The following is a 12,963-nucleotide window of genomic DNA, read 5'->3' on the forward strand; positions in this document are numbered from 1 at the left end:
TGCAAAGTCTGTGCAGGTGCCAGAAACAAGACAAAGCCAGAGATTCATTCCTGGACCTAAGGCAGTGGGGCTGCCACCCTGTGACTCATCAGTCTGAAAAGAAACCTTAAAGGTTACAAATGTTTTTGTGTAGGAGCTTATGAACAAAGAGAGACGTGAGTGTATGCATGTGCACACCTGTTGTGCTCCTCTCTATCGGTGCACAGAGGGAGCAGGAAGGCAGAGCTTACCTTTTTGGCTGTGAGCAGCAATTCCACTGCCTTCTCATACTGAGCATGTTCAATAAAGAAATCAGAACAGCGAGCTAGCAGAGCTGGGTCTGACTTCTCATCCAGGTCTTCAGCAATTAGCTGTAAGGCTCCAAACTGCTGCGTGGCAAAGGCTAGCTCCAGTGCTTTGGAGAAATGTCCTGCCTGTAAAATTAAGGACAAGACTTTAAGGACTACAATAAGCATTGCAGAATTAGTTTACCAGATACCCCAGTGTGGATTAACAGAGTGTGAAGAAATGACTGATAATTGTACATAATCAAATCACATAGTTGATTAAATGCTCCTCTGCCGTAGAAACAGCGTCAGTTTAATGTCTGGTATTCTTACTAAGGAGTCATTTACCTTGTGGTACAACATCACAGCTCGGTCCATTTGTTCCCCCTTCTCCTCATAATAGCAGGCTGCCTCTATCATGTCTTCTGGAGAGCTCAGGAGAGCCAGGTTCATCAGCTGATCATCTAAATTGTTCTCCTGTTCAAAAGCAAAGATTGGGTCTTGGTATGCAGCAGACTGACTTCACAAGCCTGCCTCCTTTCAAGCTTTCAGTTCTGTGCTGTCACATAGCAGCACCACCTTCTATGGAAAACCCATAGCAACTCCAATAGCTTTGAGCTGCAACAATTATAGCTTGTTTTATACAGTTTTCTGTTGACATGTAGGACAAGAAAATACTCAGTGCCACACAACCCTTTGTAATGATGTATCCTTGTAGAAGACACAGGCAGAAACTGGAACCATCTTCATGATCAAGCAATCTCTCACAAGAGGGAATGAGAACAGATCTCTTGTACCACTTTCACTCTGTATGCTACCTAAGGCAGAATTCTACTTCAGGTTTGGACATAACAGTGTGTGTCTTTCATACCTTACACAGGCGAATGGCATTGTTAAATGCCTGGGCCCTGGTGTAGAAGTGCACAGCCTGCTTGATTTCATCCTGGCTCTCATACTGGCGGGCCAAGTGGTATGAAGCCGCCCAATTTCCTGTTTCATTTGCTATTTCAGCAGCCTGGAAAGGAAATCACATATCTTTATGCTGTGACCATACTCATCCTCATTCTCTGGAAACAAATTGCAGCAGGCTGCTTTACCTTCTGAATGTTGCCCTGAAAGCAGTGGACACGGACTAGGGAAAAGTAATCCTGAGCCAGTGCATAGTATTTTAATGCAGATTCCAAATCTGATTGGCTCTCCAGGTACTGTGCCCACCATTTCCACAGGCTCCTAGAAAAGCAACAGTATTAATTTCGGTAACTGGAATTGCCAGAGAATGCACTTGTCAGCCCTGGAGATCTTGAACTCAAGACCAGATTTATTTTCTTGGAATGCAGATAGGTTTTACCTAAACACAAGGGTGCTATTCAAAGATCTGCACTATGAAGGAGCTCAACCTAAATATCCAGTGTGGCAGTTTTGAGTGAAATGTGCCATGATCCTGAAAAGCTGAGGGAGGATCAAAATGCATTAAGCAGGTGTTGAACTCACAGAGGAGAGGATCCCTACTTCTTCCCTGCTCTCCTCACAGACTATATTTCAGACCTGAAAGTCCCACTCAAGAGAAAGAATGAGCACAGCACTGACTTGTCTTTCATCTTGTTGACGTAGTTCTCCAATGCCTGCAGGTCTTCAGAGAGCATTCGGGGTACCTCGAACCTGTGTGTGTCTGACTTCTCGTAGCTGTGGGCAAAAAGAACATATCAGATGTGAAATGACTGACTTAAATCTCACTTCCTTGTCTAAAAAATCCACTTCATAGTTTGTGTTTTTTGAGAGCTACCAAGTGGCAACCCTGATAACAGCGCTCCATGTGTTTCCTCTAAGATTATTAGCAATCAGCCAGAACCACCAACAACTCTTAAGACCACATAGGCAATGTGATCATAGAGTTGTAAACGCTTCAAAAGTACCAGTGATGCTCTGAAGAATGATCCAGGAAAGCTCTCAAAACATTAACTATACTCCTGTGCAACTGGCTGAAAAGGCAGAAAAAGCCCTGGGCTCCTCTTGCTTGGTATTTCTGCCACCAAACTGCAATTTCTGCCTCTTTCTCACTGCTGGGAGATGACTGCATTGATGCCATCCATCTACTGCTGGCATCTGTCCCTGTCTTCCTGCCCACCTGGACCACCTTATGGGTCTGCCTGATCACACTGCAGCTCTACTGCTGAATGGGCAGAACTTTCCAGTATTATTATTCTAGTGAGATTTCCCATGGGAAAAATCATATAAAAACAGGACTTCAAACAAATACAACACATAAAAATCACCTCCACAAACTTCTCCAGGGACTCACCAGCCACAGCAGAGGACTGGACCAGAAACACCCAAATCAAACTAAAATTTTGCCATACAATTTGTGACTGAGACTCTCAAAAGCAAACAGTTGTTTTTTTCATGGAAAAGGTAGGAGAGTAGCTATGACCTTCCAGAGACAAGCACAGGACTGGGTTAGGGCATTCAGCTATCAGCCCGTGACAAGACAAGGCTTCCTGACAATAAGCTTTATTTCCCTAGGACAGTACAGGCAGGTTGACTGCAACACTGCTGAGATAAAAAGCGACAAAAAAAAAAAAAAAAAAAAAAAAGGATTAATTGTTAGCACTCATTGCCAGACATCCTCTCTATCCCACTTCTAGTCTTCACAGAAGAAAAAGGCTCTGAATCCCCCAAACACAATTCTGCCATAGGCTGATGCTTACTGGCTGAGTGCAAGAGTGTGCTCTCCAACTGCCTCCAGGTGCTTAGCATAGTTGTAGTAAGTGGTGCGGAGGTGAACTCGGTCATGAGCTTCAGCTGTTTCAATGGCTTTCTGCCACTGGTTTGTGGCCTGATAGAACTTGTTCAGAAGGTCGTAGCGTTTGCAAGCCTTGTACAGCTGCTCTGCGTCCTCCTGAAGGGAGAGGATACAAGCAGCTCGTTAGCTCCACGTGTTTTATGGGTGTCCATCCAAGCAGGTCACAGCAGGCACTACACTGATGAGTATTTTAGTTATGCAGGTAATGCAATTAATGTAACAATAATTCAGTCAGGAGGGCTAACCAATTAATATATTTAGCCTGGAATAGCACGTTACTGAGAAACAGGATGTTTATGTGAAAATAAGGAAAGCATTCAGATCCTGGCACTTACTGTACAGTATCAACTGGGCGGTGACACGAGCAAGCCATCAGCAATTAAACGCTGTCATCAGGAGCGTGAATCACTTCAGAAAGGGGAGATATGTTCATATGGGGCTGCAGCAAATGGCCACACTGCCAGGGAGTGATGTGCAGAAGGTCAGAGGGACCTCAGAGCAGGTCTCAGAGGTAAGAACTCTTGGATAACTGAGAGCTAGTCCTGGCAATGAGCACTATTCATTTCGGACAGAAGCAGATCAGGAGGATTTCGTCTGTACTGACGCAAGGGTAAGCAAATTTGGAACTATTATTTTTGAGAGGTTCTCCTGTGGAAGGAGCCTTTTCCTGCCCCACCCAACTGCTGTTCAGCTGAACACTATTTTTAGTAAATTGAGATTATCTGTTCAGGATAGAAAAATAGTTTCTGTCTCTTATTGTTTCAAATTCTAAAAGCATAGAAAGTCAAGATGGAAGTTGTTGGCACTGTGATGCTACCGTACGAGTGAATAAACCAGCAGAGCAGCATTTGCCTTGTTCCAGCTTCCCTCCACCTCTCCAAACAGATGTCAATATCCAGGAGTACTAACACTTTTCAGCCTCACAGCTTTCTCTGCCAGGAAGCTTTTCCAAACCTCTGGTTCAAATGTTCCATTTTTCCTCTATTTAATTAAGGATAGTTCAGCTACCTCTCTAGCATTTAGACTCTTGAAATGGCTGCAGATTGCTGAATTCTAGCCCTTCCAGTCTTGAAAATCTTTCCAAGAGCTGAACAGTTTGCCCTGATTTTCTCTGAACTTCCAGTTCATCAACATTTTTTTTTTCTGGTAATGAGAAGAGGTGGAAGGCAACGTTCCAGCTGCAGCTGCAACAAACACACAGATGAAAGCCATCGCAGCCCCAGGATGCAGTGTCTCCATAGAGGCCCCTGCAGATTTTCTGCTGTCACAGCATTTCGTGTCTAATTGGTGATGTCCTGTGAACTGTGGGGTGTGTCACTGTTTCTGTCCCTCTTACTGATCCTTTGCCTGGGACTAAGTACTAAAGACCTCGATTGTGTTTTTCTAACAGATCATGATGAAGACGTGAGGTAAAGGCTGAGAAGGACGCACGCTCTCCTCATCCATTGACCTTGGCGGTGCTCCAGTCAGTTTTCAATCCAATCAGCCTAGACTCCATTTCAGATCTCAGCTGTATTGGTAAAGCACAATAATCAAGGGCAGAAAATTCAGATTAAAAGGAAGCACTTTGGTACGTGCTGGCTGCCAGGTCAGGCTCCAGGCATGAAAGACATTCTTCCACTGCATCAAGCTGTAAGGAGACAGCTGCTCAGTACTGGAACCAGGCTCCTTGCAGGAGCAGGCATGGAGACCTAGGCAGCTGCAGGACAGCAGAAGCAGCCAGTCTGACTGGGCAGAGCTCTCCATCCCTGCAGCCAGACCCCAGCACTGGGGCAGCAACATGAAACACAGCTCTAGACTTTCATTCTACAAACAAACACTTCAAAATAAAGCCTGCATTTATGGCACTGGACCTTAAAATATGCTTGTTGAAATATTTTAGCTAGAATATTTTAAAGTACATCTTTTTTTTTAATCCAGTCAAACCTAGAATTATTATGTCTGGAAGAATTATGGCCCAAGAAAAAATGCAAGACAGAGCTTACAATGTTTAATCCTTAAAAGATGCTTCCTCCATTCAGTAGTTTTACTGCCATTATATATCCTGAAAACAGACAAATTGATTTGCCATAAGTTATGGCTCTTGGCACTCTTATTTTCTGACACTGGATTCTGCCATACTCATTCTCATCTAATTTTCAAGAACCATGAAAACAGCTCATAGGACTGATGAGCCTACAGAGTTCACTGATAGCACAGAAAGACTCCATGCAATGTGGCACAGTAACTGTGCAACACTGGAAGGGATGCCTACTGCTTTAGGATAAAAACACAACTTCAAGGAAGTAGTGGTAAGAACTATTGTTCCTTACTCCTCGGAAATGTGGTTATGGATATTACTCGCCTCCAAAGTTTTGGCATCTCTCTCAGATTTCTCAAATGGTCACGTTTTCACTCTGTTCCCTAGTAAACAGAGTGGACATTCTAGGATGCATATGATTGACAGGCTTACCAGCATGCCCAGCTGAACTGCCAGCACAGCGACTCTGGCTTCCTGCTCAGGTTCCCGTTCTGCCTCTCTTAGTGCTTTGGCTCCTCTTGCATGACCCATGTTTCCAAGGCAAATTTTGGCAACATCAAGCCTCTGAGTCTTCACACACATGCGAGCCATGTTCTCCCAGACAGCCTCACTGTGATAAAGCAGACAGAAGGGGAGAGCTGTTATGCTGACACCATCAAGGAGTGCGTATTAAGCAGGTAAGAGGCCAGGAGCAAGAAAGGACAATGCATTAGCATGTTCCACACTTATCAGACATAAACAGACTCTGGTCGTTCCACAAAGATTTTAGAGGAATAGATATAGTTCTCAGACATAAAAGGTAGTAATGGAGCTGAAGGTCCACAGCTTTAAGGAAGTTTTGTGGCATTTGATTTATACCAATGTCTAAGCAAAAGCAGTGATATTTGCACATATATAAACATTTATTGTGCACCCATCACTTCTGCTTTTACTGTAGCAGCAACATATGTATCTTCTGACTCTGTATCTCCCACTGCATTCACCTGGAGAAGCTGCAGCCCATGACATGGATAGGTTCACTCTGCTGGGTAAAGAACAGGCAGGGGGCCGGGCCCAGAGAGTGTAGGTGCATGGAGTTACACCCAGTTGGCGACTGGTCATGAGTGCTGGTCCCCAGGTGTTGGTACTGGGGTCTGTCCTGTTTGATACCTTTACTGATGATCTGAGGGGGGCATTGGGTGCACTCTCAGTAAGTTTGCAGATGACACCAAACTGGGGGAAGTATTGATCTGCCTGAGGGTAGGAAGGCCCCACAGAACAACCTGGACAGGCTACAGTTTGAGTATTAGGAAAAACTTCTTCTCTGAAAGAGTGTTCAGGCATTGGAATGGGCTGCCCAGGGCGGTGGAGGAGTTACCATCCCTGGAGATGTTCAAGAACCATGGAGATGTGGCACTGAGGGCCACGGTCAGCAGGCACAGTGGGATGGATCGATGGTTGGACTTGGTGATTTTAGAGGTCTTTTCCAATCTTAGTGATTCTATATGCATAATACTCCCATATCAGTGTTCAGAAATAAATTTATAAAGAAAGAAAAAAAAAGGGGAACATTTTAACATACAAATAAAAAACTTACAGCAGAAACATGCTGCTTCTGTCCTGCACAGTTCAAAGATGGATCAGGCATTGGCAGCCCACCAGCCATACTCAATAGCAAGGAATGTTGTCTGAGAAATAACTGGCCAAACTATTGCATTCTAATCAAAGTGCATAAAAAATGGCACAAAGAAAAGCCATGCAGTGCTCAGAATGGGAACTCCTCAAGATTGAGAGTTTACACTTAACACTGCAAACACAACTGCCATTACTGGCAGCATTACTACCATCCCATCTCCAGGCTTCCATGCAGTATGATCAGGGCCATGCAGCTTCACAGGGTGAGCAGATTTGCACAGAGCCTCTTTACATCTGCGCTTCTGCAGAGTAAAAGGCAGCATGTTTGATTAACAAAACATTTGCATTCAAAATAGGGCCTCAGCGGAGATCCATGCGGTTCTCAAGCAGCACCATGACACAAATTAAGTACAAGGATGATGAAAGCAGGAAAAAAAAAAGTTTTCTTCTTCTTCTTTTTTTTTTTTGGAAGAGTTGAATGACACTTCAGGTCCTGCACCTGCAAACAAATCCCCTTCCAGTTTGGGGGTGGGGGGGCTGACAATCATGTTTTCCTATGATTAAAATGTTTTTCTCTTCCCAGTGGCTGTGGGAAAGACCTGCACAAACAGGGGAAACTGACTAACCGGGAAGCAGCAAAGGAGATGAGACGCAACGTGCTGTCAAGCACATTCAGTCAGTAAAGGAGGAAAAAAATGTTTTTCCTGATTTACTTTTAAATCAGATTATATTTTTATTTGCAACTACAACCAGTGCAAAATTCTCAGGTGGTAATCAATACAACCTACACTTCATAAATGCCAAAATGTATGAAGGAAATAAAGTAGGATCAGAAGTAATAAATCAGGGATGAATTTCAGGTGGTTCAGAAGCAAAAAGCTTCTTAAAGCAAAAAAGATGTCTCTGAAAATATTACTGAATTCCTTATATCTGCCTTTCCATGCTGACCTGGTTCAAACACAGCCTCCTCAGGCTCTGTGCCGACATATTCGAGTCTCTTCCAGAAAGAAATGCCAAAAGGAATATGGAGCATCAGAACTGGAAATTCAGTGCTACATCCTTCTGAGCGTAAGCCTACGATGCACTTCTGTTCTACACAGAAATGCTGATTTCTACCAGCAGAAGATGCAGCCATTCTCATTTTTGTAAAGTCTTAATTGTTTTTTTCTTTTAAGCAAGCCACTGCTTATACCCAGAACTGGGGACAGAAGGAAAAACATCTTTAAAGGACATTTAGGTCATATTAGATACTGTCACCTGGCTTTGATCAACGAAGACAGACATTTCCATCTCTAGCACAAGACGTCAAATGTAGCGTGCATGTATGAATGGCTGCACTTCACGACACACAGGGAAAAGGCATCTATTTCCCAAGCACTGTAACACGCCAGAAGAAGCTGCCAACAGCTGAAGGAACACAGGCCTGTCATGTGTTGGCAGCACTACGCTTTTGTGAATGGCGATGGCTCCTGACAACATGAAAACTCAGTGGGAGCTGCTGCTGCCCAAGGGATTCCTCTCTGGGAGCTCCTGTCCCACACACAAACTGCCAGCCTGTCACCCCTGTGCCATCCATATGCCATAGACCACAGTGTACCTCTGCTCTGAAAAGCTGGAGCTCAGCCATTCCATTTGCTCCTCCTCCACTGCAACCCATATACAGAACTAAGCTGACTGGCCCAGCAGCCAGCTACCAACTGGGTGGAACAGAAACAGAGGAAGAAACATTTCCCAGTGATGTGCTCTGGGTTTGGTTTGAATTTGTTATCCTAGGTCAGCAATCCCCTCCAGGCAGTCAGAGGAGCCCAGGCACCAGGTACAGACTCAGCTGGGCAGGAGATGGTGAGCACACGTTACAGATTGCACAGAGCACACTGAATTTATAAGTGTTCACAGCTGGGCAGTGCTTGCATGCGTTCATCCAAAGCAAGCAATGCACTAAGAGCAGTTCACCAGCATGCTGAGTACCTGCAACAGGAGAACACTGCCTGACTATTCCCTCCCTTTGCCTTCTAGAAGTGCTTGAAGGAATGTTTCATCCAAATAATGCAGAGGAGTTCCCATTCCCTCACTGGGGTAAGGACAGCTTACTTATCAGATGGGTGGAGAATCCACAGCTAAATCTTCTCCTGTGGCCCAGCTGCAGGAGAAGCTGGTTATTTCGTAGAGACCTGTCCCTCACACAAAGGACACTGCTCTGATGAAGGTATATATATGTATTATCGTAGAATCATCATAGAATCATACATGGCCTGGGTTGAAAAGGAACACAATGCTCATCTAGTTTCAATCCCCCCTGCTATGATCAGGGTTGCCAACCGCCAGACCAGGCTGCCCAGAGCCACATCAGACCAGGCTGCCCAGAGCCACATCAGACCAGGCTGCCCAGAGCCACATCCAGCCTGGCCTTGAATGAATACATAAACATATATACGTGCATTACTGCAGTTCAGTTTCTGCTCCTGCTTTGAGAGACCACTGTTGGTCTCTCACCAGGTTCCATGCACTGCAGCCTACTTCTGATACGGGATCAAGGCTTTCAAACTCAGTTACATGCTGGTCCTCTCCAAAGATTATTTTCATGAGCACATAAAGTTCTATTATACATTCACACATTGATGCTTGCATTTATTATTTTAATTATTAATTTATCTATTGTATCTTATTTAAAAACCAGTAAGGCATCAGAGTGACATCACCAGAAGTGTAAAAACAAACTACCATGCAAAAGGCAGGTGGTCTCATTCCCCAACAGAGGCACAAAGCACACAGATGCTGAGCACCACAGAGCACACAACCAAGTGGAGGCTGGGAAGCAGCACGGATCACATCGTGCCAACACCACAGCAGGATGGTGCAGACTGAGCTCACACAGTGACGGCAGCCAGGGCAAGGGTGCTGGGTTCATCCTCCCGTAACTCCTGCAGAAAGCCCAGGGGACCTCCAGCAACCAAAATGCAGCCAGAACCTCTGTTCTGCTTTGCCCTAGAATCTATTCTATTCTATTCCTCAGTGAGCAGCAAGACATCTCCAGCATCAGAACACCCCCAGGGACAGCCGTGCCACGCTTCAGTTTTGCTGTCTCAAGATATGTACAAACAATGCAAGCCAGGTTAAGAAACAAGAAACACCAGGAGCTGAACATTCTCACGTAATCCAAGGCAAGAACAGTTTCTTTTTTGACAGTTGGTAGGTCAGGGAGAAAGACACGTCTGTCTTTACATCCTTTTAAGGCAGCAACTCTTCTCCCAGGGCAGGCCTTGCTGTCACATACACAAGGCCAAGGAATAGTTTACCCTCCCCCCCAGCCCACATTCTGAGAACTTCCTGTTCTTCCCCTCCTCCTCTTTCTTTTCTTCCCTCTGGAAAGCAGCTCGCATCTGTGCTTCGTTAGCCACAACTGGATCCTTAACGAAGACCAGATGCAGCCACAGCAGAGCCACAGGAACGCACTCCCTCTTGTCTCAAGGAGCTGTGCCTGCCCCTGCAGCACGTCAGCAAACTGCCTGTGCTGCACCCTGAGCTTCAGGCCGTGCCAGGAGCACAACAGATTCCAAACAAAACCTTGATGCCACTTCAGACACAAGTTTTTCCACGTACTTGATAAAACAGTTTTTCTAACAGTGTTCTCACCTTTCTGGATCTGTTTTTCTGTGAAATGACGCTTCCAGCATCCAACAGTCTGATTTCACAAACCCTTCTATCGCTATGTATTTTTCCACACAACAAAAAACACAACAGGAAAAGGAGTATTACTTAAAGTGCTGGAGATTCACGTGTCTGAAGCATCTTACAACTCTCTCTCCTCCCTTTAATGGGATACATTTGAAAAAGGCACATACTTGCATTCCATCTCATCTCTAAGTATCTTGACCAGAAGAATGAATCTCTCTTCAACTTGGGCCCCACTTTGATAACAGGACCCTAAGCAGTGTGCTATAAATATCAGACATAGCATCTACAACACTAGTTATTTATGTAATACTGTAATGCTGTGGGGAGGAGGGGAGATTTTCCCGCCACGATCACTGAGGACATGCAGTGTAACACTCCCATTTGAACAAGCGACAAAAACAGAGCATGTATTCATCTCAGTCTCAACCACCCTCCCCCAGTAACTCCAGCACAAGGCCGCATCCCCAGCACAGCACCTGGGGTGGGTGGGTGTCCCCTGTGCCTCAGACACAGCCTGCACCACTACAGAGGGAAATCCACGTTTCACTGCTGAGCAAGTGGCAGTTTTTCTTGAGCAAAGACCAGACACAAGGATGCAGATTCTCAGCAGTGCAACTAACAGGAACACAGTGGATGTACTGTTCTGGTGTTAAGTGTTTACTGACAGACTCACCATAATGTAAACCACGTCTGGGCTGTCCTGGACAAACACTGGGCACCACCCTATCCCTATCCTCCACCCATTGCCTACATGCTGCTCTTGGGTGTTTTTCATGCAAAGGAAAAGGACGGGACAAAGCAGGTGCTGCTTCCTAAGGAAAATTAACAACATCTATTACTATTTTCCAAATGTTAATCACGTGCACCCTTGCCTGGATATCACTAAATTGAAACTGCACCAGACTAGCCCCAAAAGAAGTATTAGAATAATGCAATCTGTCTTAAATATAGCATAGAATCATAGAATCATAGCATGGCCTGGGTTGCAAAGGAGCACAATGCTCATCCACTTCCAGCCCCCTGCTATGTGCAGGTCCCCAACCAGCAGCCCAGGCTGCCCAGAGCCACATCCAGCCTGGCCTTGAGTGCCTGCAGGGATGGGGCATCCACAGCCTCCTTGGGCAACCTGTTCCAGTGCCTCACCACCCTCTGGGTGAACAGTAGGTGATTCTTATCAACTAATTCATTTATAAGCAACTTCACAGAATATGGTTTGCTAAACTGGTTACAGGACAAAAGCATCATGTTATGGACCATAGGACCATACTGAGGGCTTGGACATGGCCACGTCAGACACACTACCTGACACCGAAGATTAATGGGGATTCCAACCTCATCATTTAGAAGCGCTGCATAAAACTTTAAAGACATCTAAGAAATGAACACTGATCTTATCTTCGAATTAATGCAAAATCAACACAGAGCTAAAATGCCAGAGCTGGTGGGATGCTGCCTTTTCTCTTGGAACTGGGAAAGTTCATCATATTAAATGAGTGCTATTCTGGGAAAGGTGTCGGGCATTTTTCATATATGTTCAAAACATTGAAAACTGTCTGGACTATTGCTATGAATTCTTCCCTGGCAGAAACAAAATACTTGATAAAGCAATAAAAGTTTTACAGAATGGTATTTGTGTCATATTGAATACGTAGCTTTGTCTACTCCAAACTTATCCTGGTAAAGTCAACAGCAAGCCATAGTTTTGTGTGAATTATATCAAACAAAACCTTGTGTCCGAAGTACTACAATCAGTACTGCTTTAGACACAAGAAAATAAGTTATCCAATTCCTCCAAACACCCACTCAGACTTTTTCCTAATATTTTTTTAATCGTGGTATTCTGTTGCAATATTTGGCAAAATCACATTATCTATTTTTATACAAATGGAAATAAAACTGCTTGGTTATCATTGGTATTCTTTGCTTCCTGTTCTAAAAGTATGTGCATTTCAGTTCCAAGAAAGGACTGGAAGGACTAAGAATGGAATATGCTCCTACACATCTGCCAGTAGAGAAGTGTTCACTGCGGTGATCTCTTCTCTTTTAAAGGACAGGGAGGATTCCCTGACTGTTCTGTACTAGAAGCATAAGATCTTTACATGAAGAGAATATCACTAAGTGCCAACAAGAACCTGTGACAGTGAGGAGCTAATAATAATAATAATAATAATAATAATAATAGTAATAACTGAGCCATTTTAGTAAGAGGAAGCCAGGAAAACTTACTGGATCCTTTCAAAACTCATTTGCTTTTCATTTGGTCCAACCTACTCCTTTCAAGTATGCCCCAACTTTTCAGCTTTTGATGTCGTTATGAATAGAATGATAAATGATAAAAAAACCACTTGCCCATGGAATGCTGTTTCAACAATAGATCATGTCCTGCATAAACAAATGCAAAGAGAATTTATTAGGTACTAAATAGAGAAACTCCGTACAGAATCAACTAGTTATCCAAATTACTGAGACTTCAAAAGTAAAATTACATTATTTCTCACTCAGAAATGCTCCAAATGCTCTACAAGCTGCTATGCAAATTGCATGGGAAAATTTAACCCACCACTGAACAGAACTGCACCTCGTCACGG

At 44.2% G+C, this 12,963-nt stretch overlaps 1 protein-coding gene across 3 annotated transcripts in view; it reads right to left on the reverse strand.

Moving 5' to 3' along the window:
* IFT140 (intraflagellar transport 140) overlaps positions 1–12,963 on the reverse strand; it is a 75,429-nt gene that overhangs the window by 2,731 nt on the left and 59,735 nt on the right. For all 3 annotated transcript variants that reach the window (XM_085238067.1, XM_019620573.3, XM_085238068.1), the window contains 7 exons: positions 5,519–5,696; positions 2,972–3,162; positions 1,854–1,949; positions 1,364–1,496; positions 1,138–1,281; positions 615–743; positions 231–413 (listed from right to left, as the gene is read on the reverse strand). In XM_085238067.1, the coding sequence (XP_085094193.1) occupies positions 231–413; positions 615–743; positions 1,138–1,281; positions 1,364–1,496; positions 1,854–1,949; positions 2,972–3,162; positions 5,519–5,696 (1,054 nt within the window). The remainder of the gene's footprint in view (positions 1–230; positions 414–614; positions 744–1,137; positions 1,282–1,363; positions 1,497–1,853; positions 1,950–2,971; positions 3,163–5,518; positions 5,697–12,963) is intronic.

This window comes from Meleagris gallopavo, chromosome 16, assembly GCF_905368555.1.
Source record: "Meleagris gallopavo chromosome 16, MGAL_WU_HG_1.1, whole genome shotgun sequence".
Taxonomy (NCBI): domain Eukaryota; kingdom Metazoa; phylum Chordata; class Aves; order Galliformes; family Phasianidae; genus Meleagris; species Meleagris gallopavo.